This window comes from Lissotriton helveticus, chromosome 12 (genome assembly GCF_964261635.1).
Source record: "Lissotriton helveticus chromosome 12, aLisHel1.1, whole genome shotgun sequence".
NCBI classification, from domain to species: Eukaryota; Metazoa; Chordata; class Amphibia; order Caudata; family Salamandridae; genus Lissotriton; species Lissotriton helveticus.
Window position 1 is genome coordinate 702,717,205 of NC_136073.1, and position 20,421 is coordinate 702,737,625.

At 44.8% G+C, this 20,421-nt stretch overlaps 1 protein-coding gene across 2 annotated transcripts in view; it reads right to left on the bottom strand.

The window, feature by feature from the left end:
* PEAR1 (platelet endothelial aggregation receptor 1) overlaps window positions 1-20,421 on the bottom strand; it is a 376,148-nt gene that overhangs the window by 158,902 nt on the left and 196,825 nt on the right. For both annotated transcript variants that reach the window (XM_078671558.1, XM_078671559.1), the window contains exon 2: window positions 11,563-11,673. In XM_078671558.1, the coding sequence (XP_078527684.1) occupies window positions 11,563-11,672 (110 nt within the window). In that variant the 5' untranslated portion in view covers window position 11,673. The remainder of the gene's footprint in view (window positions 1-11,562; window positions 11,674-20,421) is intronic.

Here is a 20,421-nt window from a genome sequence, read left to right on the forward strand (position 1 = left end):
GCGGTTATATGCCAACTCTGGTATCGCTTTATCAAAACATGTCGAGTAAGGTGTCATACGAATTGGAATACTAACCCCTCGCCAATTCTGGCGACGGGGTTAGCATTCCACCCTTCTAGAGGGACACGACATGTATGTAACCCCTAACCCCGGTTAAAGTCAGACAGAGCCTTAGCATCCACAAAATGGATGCTGCCACCGAGACACAAGTCTGCCCTCCTGCTGCTGGGAGTCCTCCCAGAGCAGGAAATAAGGACAAAGGGTTTCCTGCCAGGGGCGGTGCCAGCACCGTCCCAGACAGGGTTTTGTGTATTGTAGGTAGGCAGGGCTTTAGAGGAAGGTGACTGCACGTGGCACCCCGGTGCTCACTGTGCATAGGCTGGCTGGAACCAGTTCCAGGGGCACTCCAGCCCCTGGCCTGGGGAAAAGCCCGCCAAGGAAGTGGGTGTAACCACCCCCCTCCTGGTCCCACCCATAGGGCAGGACCTAGTCGCGTGCCAGCCCCCTTTTCCCAGATAAAGGTAGAGACTGGCCCCCTTCCAAATCAGATCATCTTTGGAATCAAGACACGACTTTCTGCGAAAGGACTTCAAGATTTCCTTCTTCAAGATTCTCCCTTGTGACTAAGGAGTAGTCACCCTGCATCCGCAGGCACCATCTAAGAACACTGCGGTCTGCTGCAAGTCCTTCCTCCGGAATCCGACTGCCCAGCTCGACGAGAACCGGCTTCCCTGGCACCTCTGACCTCTACCCGCCTCTACAGCCCAGCTGAGAACCGTGGGTGCGACGAGACCTCAAGGGACCGGCCATCTTCAAGACTGCACGACTTCTTTCCAGCAAGCCCGCCGAGTAATCTACTGGTGAGTGCTTTGGGGTCCGAGAAGCCCCGACTCTGAGCAGCTCCAGCTCCGAAGTGCAGCCCCCCAGCATCTCCACGATCTGCGTGGGGCCCTTCTGCTTTCCGCTGCTCACCGCGTTGTTTGGCTACTAGCCCGTTGGCTTGTGGCCTTCCTGACGACGCCCGACGACATTCCTGCTGCTGGTCTGGTTGCTCCAGACTGGCCCTTGCTCCCTTCCAGAAGAGGAGCACCCCGGACCCTCCTGGTCCACTCAAGACGCCATTTTGAGTCCACCGCGTGGGCTTGAATTAGCCAAGGCTTGTTGCCCAATCCTGGGTAACTTCGACGCCGACAACTTCATCCGTCGTGGGACAGCTCGCACCTCCATCCTGGTCGCCGACAACGCCTCCTGGTCCGAGAGACTGCAGAGCCCAGCAGCGCCCACTCACCTGACTGCGGTGACTTCGCCCGGTGCCATCCTGGTGCCCACTTAATCACTGGCTAGTGATTCAAGAACTTGGTCCCCTCTGCTTTCAGGTTTTCTTCTTCCTTGATCCAGGTTTGGATCCCTCGAACTTTTCTTCACTGGTCGCCTGCCAGCAACTTCTTCCTTCCAGGCTCCTGGTCCGGCAACGAGATCCCCGACGTCTTTTCAGACCTATGCAGCTGCAGCCCCTGGGCTAGGTAACTTCGGCACTCCGGTGTCCCAGCATAGCCTCACTATCCAAGGGTCAGGATCCACTGTCGTTTTCTCCCTACCAGGTCGGGTTCGCCCGTGAACACTAACTTTGCCTTTACTAGCCTCCATAGACTTTGTCCCGCATCCCGCGTGAGAGTGCACACTCTGCACCCGAGTCCCCTAGGTCTCCTAGTAGTAATCTAACGATTCCCTAGTCAAGTCCTAGCGATTCCAAAGCCTATTAGTACTGTACTTACCTGCTAGTAATTTCGCATTCCACTTTTAAAGTATATGGTTTTTCGTGCCCCTCGGGCATTTGTGTATAACGTGCTAACTTAAGTATTTTCGTAAGAGTTTTGTTGTGTGCCTAGCACCCTGTCCTCATAAAGAGTACAGGGTTGTTGTGATTCTAATAAATACACTGTTTATTTTCATAACAACTTGTGTGGTCTCCTTTCACTGGGTGTTCAAGGGGTAATGTGATGGTAAAACAGCTGGCTTAACACGCCCTCTAGAGTCTTAGCCTTAGACTGCTCGTATCCATGCTACTAGGATAGCTGGTCTATAAGGTTGACTTACAACCAATCATCAATAAGGGTTGTTTGGACTGATATATAGTGATCACTAGAATAGTGAGCACTGCACATCAGGCCAACTTCTCACACGAGTCCAGAGCCCCCAGCAGACTCCCTCGACGACGAAGCGGGACCCGCGCAGCGGGTCCGGCAAGCAGTTGAGAAAGGTCCTGGCAATCCTCACAGGCAGCCCAACAGCATCCAACTCAGGGCAGTGTTAAAACGATCCCAGTTTATGCCCCAAATGATGATGAACCAGGGATCTTTGAGTTTCTAGATGTGGAACTTGCTTTATAGCCTGAACCGATAATATGCTGTGGAGATTTTAACATCAATGGCCTGGATGGAGGAAGTATGACGAATAGAGGAGGATATGGCGGGCGAAAGAAAAAAACAAGTAAGGCCATACACAATATGGCGTTACATAATGCATTAGTGGATGTCTGGGCAGAAAAGAACCCAATAGGGACAGGGAGCACGTTTTACTCAGCCCCCCACAAGGTGGTAGCGAGATTAGATTATTTTCTTATATCAAGATTAATAATGAATGAATCTAAATTAGAAATATTGCCCAGGGTAGTTTCGGATCACAACCCACTAGTGTTAAATCTGACATCTGCCACTAGGAGAGCGGGGAAAAACAGCACTTGGACATTCGAGAGAGGCCTACTAAGGGAGCCTGGATATATTAGACATATGCAGGAATGGATACCCCTATTCTGGGAGGTTATTAGGAACACAGCTACGATTAATATGGTGTGGGATGCATTTAAGGCCGGGGTTAGGGGGGAAACACTAAGTTAGTGAAGAAAGTATAGGGGGCCCCCTCAGGTACAAATTGGGACCGGGGGAAATGACAAAAAAACGTATTACAATGTCCCCAAGTTGGAGAATGACAGAAAAATGGGTTCCTACAAAGTTGGCGGCCCACTAAGCAAATTCATTTACTGGACACAACCACTAGAGCTCACACTCAGTGTTGCAAATGAGTAAGTTCACACAACATCAAACTATTGTATCAATAATGGACATATTAGCATATGAGTATGTTAATGATTTCATGTGACAAGAAGCACTCCACATCAAAATTTTGTATTATAAAAAATAAACATAAGTTTATTACACATTTTTCTTAAATTTTAAAAACAGATATGTTATACACAACAAGTACTACAAATACATAATAATTGTACACAAAAAAATTTACAAATGTTCAAGGGAACACAGGTCCCTTGAACATTAACATACTCATATGCTAATATGTCCATTATTGATACAATAGTTTGATGTTGTGTGAACTTACTCATTTGCAACACTGAGTGTGAGCTCTAGTGGTTGTGTCCAGTAAATGAATTTGCTTAGTGGGCAGCCAACTTTGTAGGAACCCATTTTTCTGTCATTCTCCAACTTGGGGACATTGTAATACGTTTTTTTGAAACACTAAGTTACACATTACAAAGTACTAAGAAGGAGAAGATCAGGATGGATAATAAGATGAGGGAATTGGGGATTTTAGAAGAGAGATTAATCGGGGCTATATCTAAACGAGAGCCAATAGAGGAAATACTATTAGAAATAGAATTGAACAAAGCAGAGGCAGGGATAAGTTTGGCACAGAAAGCTGCGGGGAACTATTTGACAAAGAAAGAAAAGTGCTATGAATTCAATGAAAGAGTTGGACACCTCCTAGCAATACGTACCCGACAAAATTTATCAACAGGGGATATAAAGGAAATTAGAGATAGCTTAGGTAATAAGGTTAATACACCAGAAAAGATACAGGAGGTTTTCAGGAGCTTTTTTGACAACCTGTATGATTCAAATATAAGCAACACAGATGAGAAGATAACAGAATATTTGTCAGGGATACATCATGATATATTAGATCTGGAGGCCAAAGAGGAACTAGATCTCCCAATAACACTACAAGAATTAAGGGAGGCTGTGAATAAACTTCCAGCGGGGAAAGCTACAGGACCAGACCAAATACCGGTCTAATTTTATAAGACATTTTGGGACTTATTGGGGGGAGATATGTTAGAGATCTTTAGACAGGCACAGGCAGGCGGATCGGTACCACAGTCATGGGCAGGCGCCGATATAATAGTGATTTTAAAGAAGGATAAGCCAGCTTTAGAGCCTGGATCCTACAGGCCAATTACTTTACTAAACGCAGACACAAAAATCTTTTCCAAAACACTAGCTCAAAGACTAAGTAAGGTTATTGAGGGGTTAGTCATCACTTCACAGCATGGCTTTATTCACGGGAAAGGCACGACACAGCACATCAGGCAAATGATTACGGTTCTGGATGCTGCAGAGGTGACACGGGACCCTGTCGCGGCTATATTCCTCGATGCTGAGAAGGCTTTCGACAGGGTCTCGTGGGACTATCTGTGGAGGGTAATGAAGTGGTTTGGATAGGCAAGGGCTACATCAAGGCAATTAAGGCCCTGCCCTGTACGAACAGCCAACAGCAAGGGTGAGAATAAACAGAAATTACACAAAGGCAGTACAGATCAGATGAGGGACGAGACAGGGATGCCCAGCTTCCCCCTTGCTGTTCGCCTTATATCTAGATCCTTTTTTAAGGAAATTAGCAAGCAACGCTAATATATACCCGGTTATGTTACATGGTAGGGAGTATAAGCTATTCGCATATGCGGATGACGTGGCTATTATAACATCAAACCCAGGGAGATCGATAACTGAAATAGAGATGGAGGCCTTAAACTTTGGGATAATTGCAGGCTACTCGATTAATAAAGGCAAAACCCAGATTGTGCAGAATAAGTATACAATACACCAAGATACCAGAATAGTCATAGTCACTGCAGCCACATATTTAGGGGTAAAGGTGACTACCGACTTAGATAGCCTAGTAGGACTTAATATGAATCCATTACTAGATAAAGTAAAAAGAAACACCGAAAGGATCCACAATTTACATCTGACATTAATGGGTAGGATAAACGTCATTAAAATGATCACCTTTCCAAAATGTATGTACCTTTTTAGAGCGATACCATTATTTTTTGATCCGGCTTGGTTTAGGAAACTGGAATTAATACTTAATAGACTGATATGGGCTCAAGGGAAGACTAGAAGAGCCTATCGATACATGGTACTCCCGAGGGCGAAGGGAGGATGGGGGGCCCCAGATTTTAGATTCTATTATTGGACAGCAGTTTTGCAGTATACACAAGGACTATTAGGCGGCGAGGGTAAAGAGAACCAAGATGGCAGATTAAGTCACACGAATGTATATAGAGCACTAGTGGGGGAGGAAGCCGAGAACGGTCTGCTGAAAACAGTTGATTTTAACTACTTTAAACATACTAAGTTTAAGACTCTACGAGCAGCATATAATGTGTGGAAGGCGGTGGCGAAAAAGCTTGGCATTGGTCGATATAATTACTATACGCGTCTATATGGTAATCATTCATTGCCAGGAGATATATTCAGGGATGCAACTATGAAGGTTTGGGAGAATAAGGGGATCAAGAAGATAGGGGATCTACTGGACACGGAGGGGGAGTTTAGACAATTTCAGGATTTATAACTAAAACACGGGATATTGGGAAACAATTTCTTTAAATATTTACAGATAAGAAGCTACTTTGTAAATAAAAGAGGTGGATTAATAGGGTTCAAACACAGTAGAATTATGGATTATTTGGAGAGGGCGGACCACTGTACAATTCGACAGTTGTATGCGGAACTGTATATACTAAAAACCGATGATAGAGAAAAATGTGCTAATAAATGGGCGGTAAAGGTGGGGGCGTCCGCGGAGGACTTACAGACATCACTGGATTTAGGGTACACAGTTCTTTGCTCTGCGACACTACAATCACAACACTATAAGTCATTATATTCCTTATATCATACGCCAGCCAGAATTGCACAGTGGGGTGGAGACACAGGAATTACTTGTCCACTTTGTGACTCAAGAGAGGCGGACATTGTCCATATGTTTGCTCAATGCCCGCAAATATATACATTAAAAGGGGCAATTGAAAACTTTCTGGAGTTCTCTTTGGGAGTTAAGAGTAAATTGACGGATGATATAATAATTCTAGGAGTGTCGGTGGGACAGAGGACCACCATATAGAATTTATGTTTATGGTAGCGGCTTTCTATCGAATTGGAATTGCAAGGGCATGGCTCGATAGGGCTCCTCCAACATTTCAAATGTGGATAGCAAGATTGATCTCAACGTTTAATTTGGAAAAAGCTATCTATGAAAGGAAGGGTAGGAGGGCGAGAGCATTGGGAGATAGAATCTGGCAACCACTAGATCAGTGGAAAAACAGCCAGAGAGAAGAGTAGATAGAAACCACGCAATGCCAAAAGTTATGACTTACAGCAAATATGTTGTTTATGTTTGAAAATTTATTGTATGAATATGATTGCATGAATTGAATTCCTTTTGTGCTGTATTGGAAAATATTGTAAAATAGGGTGAAAAACTTTACAAATAATTAAAAAAAAATAATAATAAAAAAAAATGTCAAGATAGCTCTTGTGATTAATGTTCCTGCTAGAGAGAAATCAGAATTTTGTCTAGGGGCAGTGTTGCCATAAACTAGCGTAGAGAGTTAATATGCCGCTTGAAAAGAACACGTACAGTGCAGATCACATATCTGTATTTTATGCGGATTGCTGAGTGGATTACTGCCTTTGTCACAGAGATTCTTTTGTTACTGCAGATCACAAGATACAACCCTACTTATAAAACATTGACTGTTAAGAACTGTCATCAAAGTGCTGCATGCAAACCAGCCCTGGCAAAGTGCTCAGCTGGGGGGGGGTCCGTTGGGGGGGTGCATCCGAGCTCTTTGCCGGTTTTTGGCCGATTTTGCAGCTATGCTGCAAAAACGGTCCTGTAACAAAAACGGCGCCCAGGGGCTCAAAACCGTCCTCCACCCTTGCGGCGCACCGGGAGATCGCCCGGTGCCCGCAACGGCCAGTCCGGCCCTGAATCGGATCGACAGGAACACCATGAAACGTGAGCACAAGGGCGATGATGTCATCGGAAAATGCTCACAGCCCCTTGCTATGAAACTGTAAAGCAACAACAAAGGAAATGTTTTAGATAGGGCACGTGGCTTGCAGTGAAACGTTCCTATGGGGTACAAAGAACAGTCAAGGGAGGAAACCCCATGCACTGGGATGAATGTAGCGTGGGATGCCACCGATGGGGAAATAGACTCTTAGGGCAGGACTGGGGAACCCAAAGCAGTCCTGGTAAAATCGCCATATAATAGTTGTCCTCGGGCAACGTCTCTCTTTCCATCGATTCATCCAAGCATCCTCTGTCTCCTTCTCTCCCCTCTCTTCTCCCTTCTGATTGCTTTCTCTCTACCTTCCCCTCTCTCCCTCTCTCACCCTTGCTCTCTCTTGAAGCCCCCTGTGCTGTCTGCAGTTATCCTCAGAAAGCTGAAGAGAGAGACAGAGACTCCGGGAGAGTCCCTGGGCTTTCAAAACTGGCCTTCAAGAGCTTCAGCCAACTGGGGAATGTCTGAAGGAATACAAGGCCTGTCCAGCCCTGGAGACACCATGACTTTCCCTCACTGAACTCAGGTGAAACCCATCCTCAGATGGGCGTTTTCCTACTTGCTGTGTTAACCCCTTGGGCGCGGCCACGATTCTGCGCCTGTGCGGCACATTCCGATCGCGGGTGCGGTCATGACGTGCGCCATGACGGCTCCTGGCCGTCATCAGCATGGAAGGGGTTAAAATAAAATTCCAATGATAGACTGAGCCATCAATATACCTGCAGCCAAAGTAACATGCCCCAACTGTCCTTGCTTCTTTCACATGAAATCAGAGTTCTATGACCCAAAAACCCGCCCTCACCCCCTTACATCAAAAAGATAACAGCCTCTGTTTTGGGACATTAAAGGTCCAGTGTGTGGTTGAACGCTCAACTCCCCAATTGGCTATCCAATGAAGTGGCGCTGTGTGCCACCATGCACGACACAGAGGGAGGTGTACAACCAGCACACTGTCATAAATAGGAGCACGTCAATCACAAAAGATGCCCAGCTTGGTGAAGCATCTTTTTTTTCTTGTGCTGTTTTATATAGCGCAAACTCGACCCTAAGGTATTGGAGCGCTTTACATGAGCAAAAGTTACATTATACAACAACACATTCATTTTTGGTGGGCACGGGGAGATGAAATGATTTGCCCAGAATCACAAGATGTTGAGCCGACAGCGAGACTTGAACCTGGTTTTCCAGCTCCAAAAGTCGGCAGCTCTGGCCGTTCGGCCGCATCCTCTCCCCCTGGCCTTTAGGGTTAGCAAATAAGTGTGATATCTTGTATAACATTTTATTTTATGGTGTGCAGTCCATAACAAGCCATTCATGGGCTGGATTACATGCTGTTTGTACACAACAAGCAATTGATTGTGTTCCCCTTTCTGCCCTGTTTCATGTTGGTGAACAAAACGTGCCTATGCTAAGATACACATGCATACTTTTTATACTAAACCCTTTTTCACAGTTGTTATTTAAAACTGTGCTACTGTTCAGTTAGTGGATCAATCACCTTTGACATGTGTGAAATAATTTGCATGCCAAACTTTATCTCTGCTTCCAGATTTAGCATGGAAAAATAAACTATAATTTGTCTGTCCATAACAAAAGTCCCGAGATAGCAAACAAATTACAAATTGCATGCTAAAGTATGACTGGGTTGCGAACAGGTTCATTTTGACTTTGCCAAGAGGCATTTGTGGTAAAAAAAAAAATATGGCACTGCGTTTTTTTATTATAGTCATGTTTTCTGCACCAGTGTAATCCAGTGCACAAATCAATCTGAAATTCAGACACCCTGGGCCTGGGCCAGAAAGTAATTTGCTTGATTACATTTATTCTACACATGCAATATAATTTTTATCAAGTGCAAAACAACATTTATAATTCACAAAAGTGGGTCTGGCACTCGAGAAAGATTTACTCACACAAATTTCCTGTGAGGAATCTACTCCTGTATTTGTGATTTTTATGCACATTCTCAGGTTTACACACCAACCACAAAGAGTAATCGCTTTACCATGTTTTGTTGTAGTGATATCATTGGTAAGTGACACCGTTGTCCCGGCACATCTTTTGGTGGCGGCATGGGCTTAAGCACGAGGCCACATGGGTCCCACCTCTTATGATAGAATTATTCTTAACAATGTGCTTGTTGTAGCATCATGATCTTGATTGATATACTTGCTCTACCTAGGTGTATAGTGGTGGCATCATGGTCTAAAATGATGTTATTGACCTGCTGTGACTTGTATTTGTAAGGTCATACCTTAAGTCGTGTGAGTGCTTTGCTATGTCTTGTGGTTATGACTTCATGGCCTAAAGTGATGTATTCCTCTGCAACATTGTCAGGTATTGACATCAGGGGCCACAGTGATATACTCTGTCTTGTCAGGTGGTAGTGAAGTAATTGCTCTTTCTTGGTGTGTGATAGTTTTATGATTAGCTAAACGTCCATTGCTATATTAAACTCTAGTCAAATTGGCCGGGTGGAAAACAAAGATAATATCTAATCAAGCCCACCTGAAGCATTGCAACAAGGGATCGTTGCCATGGATTTCGCCAAGGGAGAGTAAAGGTTCAGGCCAATCGTTAGTTTTTAAAATCAAATAATCTCTCAAAGTTGGTTTTTCCAAGGCCATGGTCTCTCTGACTTTAGAGGTGCGCTTTAAAAACTGCACTTTAGTTTTCGCGCAGTTGCCTTTATTGACCAGATAAGGCGAATAAAACAAATCTGATCAACCCAATGATACGTGTAAAAACACGAGAGTGATCCCTCTACACCAAGAGTCAGGGTACTAAAATCAGTTTGAAAATTTGAACTACTCTATAATACACTGGAAAGTGAACAACACTGTTTTTCTTTTAAAGTTGTCCTGAAGAAGGTGGTGTCAATCAACCTTAGTCCACCGAAATGCCGCGTCAACTTATTTTTATTGTGTTGTAATTGATTATTATGTGCAATTGTATTTTTTTTCTACTTGTCTTTGAGATTCATTTTAGAAGTTTTATTTGAACATTGCTATTCTTGACCGTAAGCATAAAAACAACAATGCTCTGAGGTTCGCCATCTGTAATTAGAAGTCAAGTATAAGAAGAGCTAAATTGAGGGGAATGGAACGGATTTTCTCAAATGTACAATGACGATTTAATCCCCAAAAACTTGTGTGAATTCTCCTGTGAAACTATTTATACACTTTTAAGGATTTTTTGTCAGATTTTATCGATGTATGTGAAATACTTCTAATAAAGGAGGAGATATTTTTTTACAAAAAATAGGCTTTATAGCGTTGATATAATTGAATATCAGTGTGTGGAGTGTGTGGTAAATGAGTAGTGGGTAAAGCACTAGGAGCTACAAGGGGGATAATGTCTTGTTGCCAGTTGTTAAACCCAGTTCCCTTTGTTCCGAAGGGTTACTCTCAATGTTGTTTTTTGAGTACATATGAATCAAATACATACAATAATGAAATTGACATAAGTGACACAGTGAAACAATGTCAGGGCTTTATGTAACCTCCTCTCCCTAAGCCTAAGGTCTGATGGTTTAGTATAAATTGAGGAGTCCCTAATCTCAAAAGAAAAGGGTCTAAGGGTATTGACAGCAGGATCAAAGGATCTTTGTTTGGATTTTTAACACTTGAGGTCTAGCATTGCCAGCTCGCTTGTATTGGCGCTTCCTTTTCACTGAGGGCCCACAGTCACTGCCGCTAGAAATAACAGAGTCGTTGTTAGCTGTTACCGGGGGGAGGTGTACTCGATGCTCACGTTCCTTAGGCGTTGGGCTGAGTGGACCAGTGAAATCCAAAAGACCTGGATGAGATCGGTGTCTTAACTGGTTTGATGGAAGGAACCTAAGGCCGACCACGGTGTCCAGACATAAACATCTCTCTGTGAGATCTGCCTCTTTAGAGATCACCCCAGTAGCACGAGCTAAAAAAAGAGTCTAATGTAGTGCCTTGAGGTGGATTATTGGTTGCGCTGTTCTTAACCCCTGTTAATTTACGCTTGTCCATACTGAACCAGAATATGTTTTTAAATGTAATACTCAATTGAGGCAAAAACATCCTTTGGCATGGGTTAGGAATCAAATTCACACAGTCCCATCAGAGCCACCCCTCCAGCCATTAAAAGTTCACACTTCATCATTAGTGTTCTTGAAGTCCAAAGCAAAGAGGGGTGCCCGGCCTGGCTCTTCTAGCCGATGATGGGCGAAGACAGGCCTGGTCTTGGCCTGGGCACATCCCTGTGCTCGTCCCATGATGTGGGGAAAATGGGGGCAATTTATGGCACCAGACAGGAGTTGCTCCCCTTCTCTGCCTCGCCTCCTCAAGAGGACACCTGGGGCTTGTAGTCCTGTGCCCTCACAGCAAATACTTGTCCCCATTTATCAATGCATTCAGAGTTCTTCAACTGTTCCTTACCTTTCCCAGTAGCTGCAGACGTTGGGGTCATTCGGGTTCAGAGCGGAGGCCTGGTGAAGCTGAACCAGCAGGAAAATAGCCTTGGTAGCGGCAAACAGGGATTTCTTCATTCTGTTGAGGGAAAAAAGTGTGGTGAGGAAGAGGTCGGTAGATTGTTATTTACTTTGACATTATGAGTAGGAAGTGCTGGGCTCAGTATGGGTGTGCTCAGCAGCACACAGAATATTAAAATTCAGCCAGGTTTTCAGGAAAGTCACCCAGAATGTGTGCGCGGTCAATGTACAGAAAACACATTGCAATGAAGATTATTGGCATGTTTATTGGTTAGTCTGCAAATCGAGCTATATTTTTTTATCTGGTGGCTCAGAAAACTCTCTGGGCTGTAAATAAAACTCAGTGCACTCAATACCTCGCCTCTACACCCAGGAAATGAGGCAATTATCTCACACCAAAACTATTCCACCTGTGATCTGCATTTATAAGGCCAAGCCTTGGGTTCAGTCGTTAGAAAACACATTTCTGTGTAACCTCGCCCCCCCCCCCAGCACCCACTTGTACCTGCTCTCTCTGAACATGGGAGTTTGAAGTCTTGCCAGCAAAGCCAGGCTATGCCCCCTGTTGCATTGGAGGCCTTTGTGGACTACTCCACAGTTGCCTCCAATACAACAGACCTCCAGAACAGAAAACATAAAAGACGCCAACCAATTCTCCAAAGTTCCTTGGCTTACCCATATCAAAAAGTTGCTCTATGCCCTTGTACTGCTTGACCTCTGGGACCATCCTGCTACCACCTACTTCTCATCTAGCAGCGGGGAACAGCCTTTACAACGCGGGTATTACCACGCGCTGCCATTACTACGCTGCTTTTACAACGCAAGTCGTTTCAACAACTTGCGCTGGGGGGCGCTGTTGGCAAAGGAATAGTTTAATTTTCTATTCCAACACCTTCCCTACTGTCAACGTGGGCTGGAGTTGGAATAGAAAATTAAACTATTCCACTATCCAGCCCTCAAAGTGCAAGTCGTTGTAACGACTTGCGTTGTAAAAACAGCGTTGTAATGGCACGCGTGGTAATAGCCCGCATTGTAGTGACATACATCCTCTAGCAACACAATGATTCTAGGAAGGCTGCTTCTTCCAAACTGCCCAGAGACTTCCTTGATGTTAAGCCTTTGAATGGGTACGAGTCTTATTGGGATCAGGTGTCTCTCTCCATAGACAGTAAGTTATATTTCCAGTTTAGAGTGGGCACTCTCCCGCTGAGAGTCTTTACCTCAAAGTAATCCTGCGGGGCCTCTAATGTATGTCCTGCTTGCACTTCTTTAGCGGAGAGTGTATTGCATGTTCTCTTTGCCTGCCCTGTCTATGCCCGTCCCCACAGAACCTGGATAGCTCCCACTTGCAGACGCTTAGGCGAGCATAGTCACTCCGCCGCTCTTCGCATCCTGAGATCGGACTGCAGTCTAACTTACGCCACAGCAGTAGCCAAGTTTCTGTGCTCCACTTTGTAGAAAGGCTTGCCCCCCTCTTAATGTTATGCTCTCTTAATTTGTATGTCAGCAACACTAATCGGCCTCATTGTGCCATTGCTGTATCTTGTATATGCTAATTGATATTATACTTTTTTACTGTACAAATGTTGGTATCTATTTATATGAATGATTAACTCTTCATGCTGAAATGTACTCTTTTTTCTATTTATTATGTTTTTTTCTCTGCATTTGCACTTTTAAGGCACAGGAGGCCGAAATAATGTTATTTCACTGACTGAAATAAAATGGATTGTGCCTGTGTGAGGGGATCATAGTTGGACATCTCACAGCCCACCTCCCAGTAGGTCCTTCTGTGCCTCTTGCCCTATTTTGTTTGGTGGACAGATACATAGTAGACTGAAGATGCGGATCAGAATGATACTATGGAGAAACAACTCCTGTCACTTCTTCACCAAAGTGTCCTGCCGTGACAGCATGGCATTCCCCAGAATGCTCTGCCCTTGTATGTTCTTGCTCTTGACCATCCTTACCATCTCTGCAAGTGGCAGCTGGTGGTTGGAAAACCTTGAACCAAAGGGAGAACAGTCCCTGCTCCACTCTCGCCTGAGAACTCCTGGTAAAATCAGGAGCGGGCCCCTCCCGGCACCTTGCAGGGGGGCCTCCTCAAATTTTGTTACGCCGCTGGCTGAATCCACAGAGAAAAGTAGGATTTTGTGCATACAGGGTGAGTGAGGCTCTGACACACACATACTTTAACATCTTGTTGAGCTGAACTCACTCCTCTGCAGATAGAGCTGAGCTCTAGCACAGATGCAGCCAAGTCCCTGCATACATAGTGCTGAACCCATGCACAGATAGAGCACAGACGTGTATCCATAGGTAATTTCTTTCATTGAGTGATGAGTTCCAGCATACATGGGAAACATCCTTTCCAACGAAACCCTAACAACGCGGTACCATTACAACGCAGGTTTAGAACGAAAGTCGTTACAACGACTTTCGCTGGAGGGCGCTCTAGGATAGGGAATAGTTTAATTTACTATCCAACACCTACCCTACTATCCACGGGGACTGGAGTTGGAATAGTAAATTAAACTATTCACTATCCAGCGCCCCCCAACGCAAGTCGTTGTAACGACTTGTGTTGAAAAACCTGCGTTGTAACGGTACGCGTGGTAATACCACGCGTTGTACCGTCATACATCCAGCATACATAGCACTGCGACCCTGGGCAGACAAAGCTGAGCTCTTGTAAGTATGCAGCTGAGCTCCAATGAAGACAGTTGCGAGCCTTGTGCAGACAGAGGTCGATGTGAGCCAGTTCACAGCCAGAGCTGAGCTCTTTCAGCATTCATTCCTATAACGTAAAACCTGAGGTTCTGTGGGAACTGAGAAACCAGGACCAGCTAGTATTCTGTGGGAGTATCACGCGTCTCTCACCCAGGTTTATCTTCCTGATAGGGAGTGTAGAGGAGACGGTGAGAGGAAGGATGACAGTGATAGAGAAGGGATTGAGAGAAGCAATTGAAGAGAGAAAGACAAGGTAGATAGTAGGGAAAGAGAATTAGGAATGTGTGCGAATATGGACAGAAAGGTAAGAAAGAAATGAGAGGAGAGTGTGACTAAGATGGAAAAGCACAGAGACCGAGTGTGAAACAGGAATCACCACAGTGAGTGATGTATGAACAACACCACAAAAATAATTCGTATGCACATGTTATGTTATGCTATGTTAAGGATATTAGTGAAGTGCATCTTTTCAGGTGAAGGAACATGAGCTCCGCACTGGCTGAGGGTGCAGGCGTTGTGCACTGGCTTGAGTTACCAGAACCCTTTGAGAGCGTTGTAGAGGGGTTATGGGACACACACACTTTTCCAGACGCATGGGTCTACTCACAGATCTCCTTTTGCTATATTAATTGAATCCTGCAGAAGTGCATTATGCTGTTGATGCTCACCATAACAAAAATAAAGGTGAATTTTACATGGCTTCAGCTCCTTCACTAATATGGCTGCCAACACTATTTCCCATCATTAATTTCTGTTTCCGCATGCACACATTTAAACCTGTGCATCTATGTCTAACCTTCTTTCATTTGGAGAGAAAGAAATGGTGAGTGCAGGTGTAAGTGTGTATTTTTATAAGAAAATTTATTTAGAGGTCACAAAATGGAAACTGGCTGCATAGTTGTAATTTACAAAATAGCAGTGTTTAGCCATTCTAAAGAAGTATTGCAGGGCCACACGTTGAAGAAAGATTCATCAACCATTTAAACACATAGATGATAGAATATACCACATTGAAAAAAAAAGATACTCATCCCCACCATGATCTCTACTCTACACTGATGGGTACAATTGAGATTACTGGGAAGTCACTACGGGCCATATGTATCAAGCAAATTCACATTCGCAAAGGCCGAAATTCGCAGAATTTCGGCCTTTGCGAATGCGAATTTGCTAAATGGAATGTATTAAGAAAAATTTGGTGCAAAATAAGGAATCGCAAAATTTACGATTCCTTATTTTGCAATTGCATTTAAGGAATCGCAAATTTTGCAATTCCTTAAATGCAATGTATGTAGCAAAAAAAATTAGCAAAATGCCCTTAAGGAATCGCAAATTACCACCAACTTCTAGTTGGTGGTAAGTTGCGGATTCCTTGAAAAATGCAAATTTTTACATTTTTCAAAGTGGCATGTGACGCACATACATGCCCTTAGGGCATGTATGTGCGCCACATGTGCACCCATGCATATTTCAGGGGTGCAACAGGGTCTCCTCTGGACACCCCTGGACCCTTGAAATTATTCTCAATTTACGATTAGCAAATTGCGAATCGCAAATTGAGAATAATTTCCCATTCATTCCTATGGGCCTCCTGACCCATAGAAATGAATGGGAAAGTATTCCTTAATTGCGATTCGCAAATTGCTAATCGCAATTAAGGAGTTTTAAGGAATCGCAAAAAAAATGTGATTTTGTACATACATACCCATTTGCGATTCTCAAATAGCGATTTCTTAAAAATCTTCTTAAAAATCGCTATTTGAGAATCGCAAATGGGTATCTTGATAAATATGGCCCTACATCTTCAAGTAAAAATGCATGTATTTCATGTTGCAGTGCTTTTATTGCACAAAAAGAAGTGGAATTAAACCCATATATTTTTAAGGAACCGTGAAATATGGACAATATTTCACGGTTACCTGTGACATACAGATTTTGACGCAACTGTGCAAACGTTTTACGTTACCCAGGCTACTAGGATTATGCAGCTGGGAGGACCAAGGTTATCGAAACTATGTGGCAAAAAATGCAAATTATGTGGCACTTTGTCAGGCGGTATTATTTTCGTCCGTTTGAGCTGGAAACAAAGTTTTTGGTAAAATATGCATATTTTGGAAATTATGCGATAAATTCTGTAAATTCATAATTATGCTGTGACTCTGCAGCCACAGAGAAAAATAAATCCACTGATCTCACCATTCCCTATTATTTTATCAATTATTAATTTGTGACAGGTGGACAAAACCTCAACATTTTAAGTCCAGTCAATGCCCACTGTTAGCTGCACTTTGAATAAAACAGCTTGTAATATAAAAATAGATAACGGGTACCTTCTCATTGCCATCTCAGACTTCTGGTGACATTTACAACCCATAGGCCAAAGATATCACCAGAACCCCTCAATGGTAATACTGGAACAGATTACACAGTTACCCATTATGCATACCTAACTTAAAACCCTTCTGTATATGTAAATAGATAAACCTCAACCTTAAACAAGAAACAACTACTTTAGGTGCAACCCATGTATAAAACATAAATACCAAAATAATTTGCATTCGGTCCACTCACTAGACAGCATGAGGAATGCGGCCTAATGGCTATGTTAAAACATTAACATACCATGAGTGTTCACAAGGAGTGGTGACATTTAATGTGTGAAGCTTTTTCTTTAACATTCTAGTACATCAACTAAGGAAGGAGTTGTCTAATGGCTACGCTGTCAATCTGAGTACATTGATTTCAATCCAGCTTGGCATTGACTGAAAAGTGTGCAGTTCTGGCAAATCACGTATTCACAATGTGCCTAAAATGTAAAATGTGTGCAATACTAGTGTAAGTGTGTGTAGCCAAAAGATATAAGCCACCACTTGATGAATATAATCTTGCATCATTTTCCATCACCTCCCACATGGGCAACGCTCTGTTGCTCTTGGGTTAGCCCTATGCTATAGAAATACCAACACGTACATGCTTTTACATTGTGAACAGGTACCCAGCTTAGAGTGGTGGCGGGTCAATTTAGAAAGTAATGGGGCTATCACACAATAGTCTAAACCGGTAGTCAGGACACATACAAACACTCACATACGCTCACATACACATACATTGGCACCTGCTTGCAGACAGCCACATAAACATAAGCATGCTCTCAGTCATACACACAATGTGGAAACTTACCTGGGGCAGTGTTCAGCATACAGTTTCCTCTGCACGTCGATTCTCTACTTTCACATAAAGCAAACAAGGCACCAGAGCAAGGCTCACACCCTTATGCCTAATCAGAAGCTCAGAGAAGACGGAAGGCTGCCTTTTTTCCTATATCGTGGCTTCTGATGGGGCATAAGGGTGCATGACTGACAAGCCCCAATTCACCATTATCTGACACGCTGCACTGCCTGATGCTAGCGCAGCATGTCAGAAGTGTTTTGCATCTGTGGAAGGATGGTCTGTACCAGCCCATGCCTGACACATGCGCAATACATCCCAGGGAAGCCCTCTTCTGGAGAAAGGTAGTATTGCAGCTTTTATATGTAAACAAATGATCAGTAAGATCATGTTACTACACATAAAAGCTGTAATATTTTAACAAATGAGATGCAATTGACCTGTGATTGTGGGGGTGGGGGGTCGCTGCCCTTTTGGCCCCTATAGAGCAGCCGCTCCTGCCAGCTTATTATTCTCTATGGATCCCCTTTCTTTTCGAGCTGTTGGTGAGCCCACTTCAGTTTGTGATACCAAATAGAAGCTCCCATGATTTTATTTATCCTGGTTCATTCTTCACACCTCAAGTCTATTTCTCAATGTCTGTGGGAGCACTTTACTCGGCACATTGTGAGATTCCTCCGCACAAATCTTCTTGTTCCCTGGAAACATTTATCATTATGCAGTTCATGCTACTTTTAATTAGAAAAGTCACATTTCCAGTAAGCCATCAGTGCTTTCATTTCTGGCATGCACAGGACTCGCTTGGTACCAACCATCTTGCAGACATCCAATGGTCGTAGCTCTGGTGGACGCTCTCTGAACTTCAACGGTGCTCGGTGTCTCAGAGGTATGCATTGGCGAAGACAAAAGAACTAGCTTTAATGTGTCACTGCAGGAAAGAACAGGCATTGACATATGCCTTTTCCATGCGATAGCCAAGGGCGGCTCCTCCACGTGGACGGAGGAGCGACGCCCCACTGTTTTCTCGCAGTGTGAGAAGCAGAAACATAAAATGGCATTTTAAAAACTTTATATGTTTCTGCTTCTCGCACTGCAAGAAAGCAGAAGGCAGGGTTTGGTTGAGGGCGGGCGTTCTTGCTCCAGGCAGGGGAGGAGTGGCTTGCCCACTTGTGCATAGAGTATATCCATTTGTATCCCTTCCCTATGTATATAGAGATAACTCTAATCACTAGTGTAGGAGAGTAGGGTCTGCAATCCTATGATCACCCAGATTTTTGCTTTTTGCTGCACTGGTTTACGACTTTCCCTGGCTGTGGGCCTGCTAATCAGACCCACAGCCTAGCTGTTCTCTCTATCCAAATTGTACTCAGGTACTGAATTGGCACTGGGCCCTCTCCAAGTCCCTGTACCCAGGGCTGAGGTGCACCCAGAAGTCTCCCAGGGGCTGAAGCATGTATTGTGCCACCCCTGGATTGACTAACTAAAACTGACACAACTGGCTGCACGACAGCTGGGGCAAGGTGGTGTACTCACCCTTTGCTTTAGATATAGTATACCTATATCTAACCCTAAAATGGACACACAGATCTCCTATCAGTCACTCCTATGGCAGGCCTTAACAATCCTGAAGGCAGAGTGCTTGGAATCGTGTGAGATGGTGCTCTGGCATGAGCTGAGCCTGTCTGCGGCTTTCGGGACCCATCCCTTAGCCGTTTCCATGATATCGCATACCATATACTCTTAAGTGCATTATAATCCTCGCGGTTAAATGCCAACTCTGGTATCGCTTTATCAAAACATGTCGAGTAAGGTGTCATACGAATTGGAATACTAACCCCTCGCCAATTCTGGCGACGGGGTTAGCATTCCACCCTTCTAGAGGGACACGACATGCATGTAACCTATAACCCGGTTAAAAGTCAGACAGAGCCTTAGCATCCACAAAATGGATGCTGCCACCGAGACACAAGTCTGCCCTCCTGCTGCTGGGAGTCCTCCCAGAGCAGGAGATAAGGACAAAGGGTTTCCTGCCAGGGGCGGTGCCAGCACCGTCCCAGACAGGGTTTTGTGTATTGTAGGTAGGCAGGGCTTTAGAGGAAGGTGACTGCACGTGGCACCCCGGTGCTCACTGTGCATAGGCTGGCTGGAACCAGTTCCAGGGTCACTCCAGACCCTGTGCTGGGGAAAAGCCCGCCAAGTAAGTGGGTGTAACCACCCCCCTCCTAGTCCCACCCATAGGGCAGGACTTAGTCGCGTGCCAGCCCCTTTTTACAGGATAAAGGTAGGAACTGGCCCCCTTCCAAAGGAGATCATCTTTGAATCCTGAAACTACTTTCCACGAAAGGAACTCAAGACTTCTTCCTAAGATTTCTCCCTTGTGACTAAGGAGTAGTCACCCTGCATCCGCAGGCACCATCTTAAGAACACTGCGGTCTGCTGCAAGTCTCTCCTCCGGATCAAGACTGCCCAGCTCGACGAGAACCGGCTTCCCTGGCACCTCTGACCTCTACCTGCATCATCAGTCACGCTGAGATTCGTGGGTGTGACGAGACCTCGAGGGACCGGCCATCTTCAAGACTGCACGACTTCTTTCCAGCAAGCCCGCCGAGTGAATTCCTGGTGAGTGCTTTGGGGTCCGAGAAGCCCCCACCCTGAGCAGCTCCAGCACCGAAGTGCAGCCCCCCAGCATCTCCACGATCTGCGTGGGGCCCTTCTGCTTTTGGCTGCTCACCGCGTTGTTTGGCTACTAGCCCGCTGGCTTGTGGCCTTCCCGACGACGCCCGACGACATTTCTACTGCTGGTCTGGTTGCTCCAGACTGGCCCTTGCTTCCCTCCATCGGAGAAGTACCCTGGACCCTCCTGGTCCACCCAAGACGCCATTTTAGGTCCACCGCGTGGGCCTTGCAT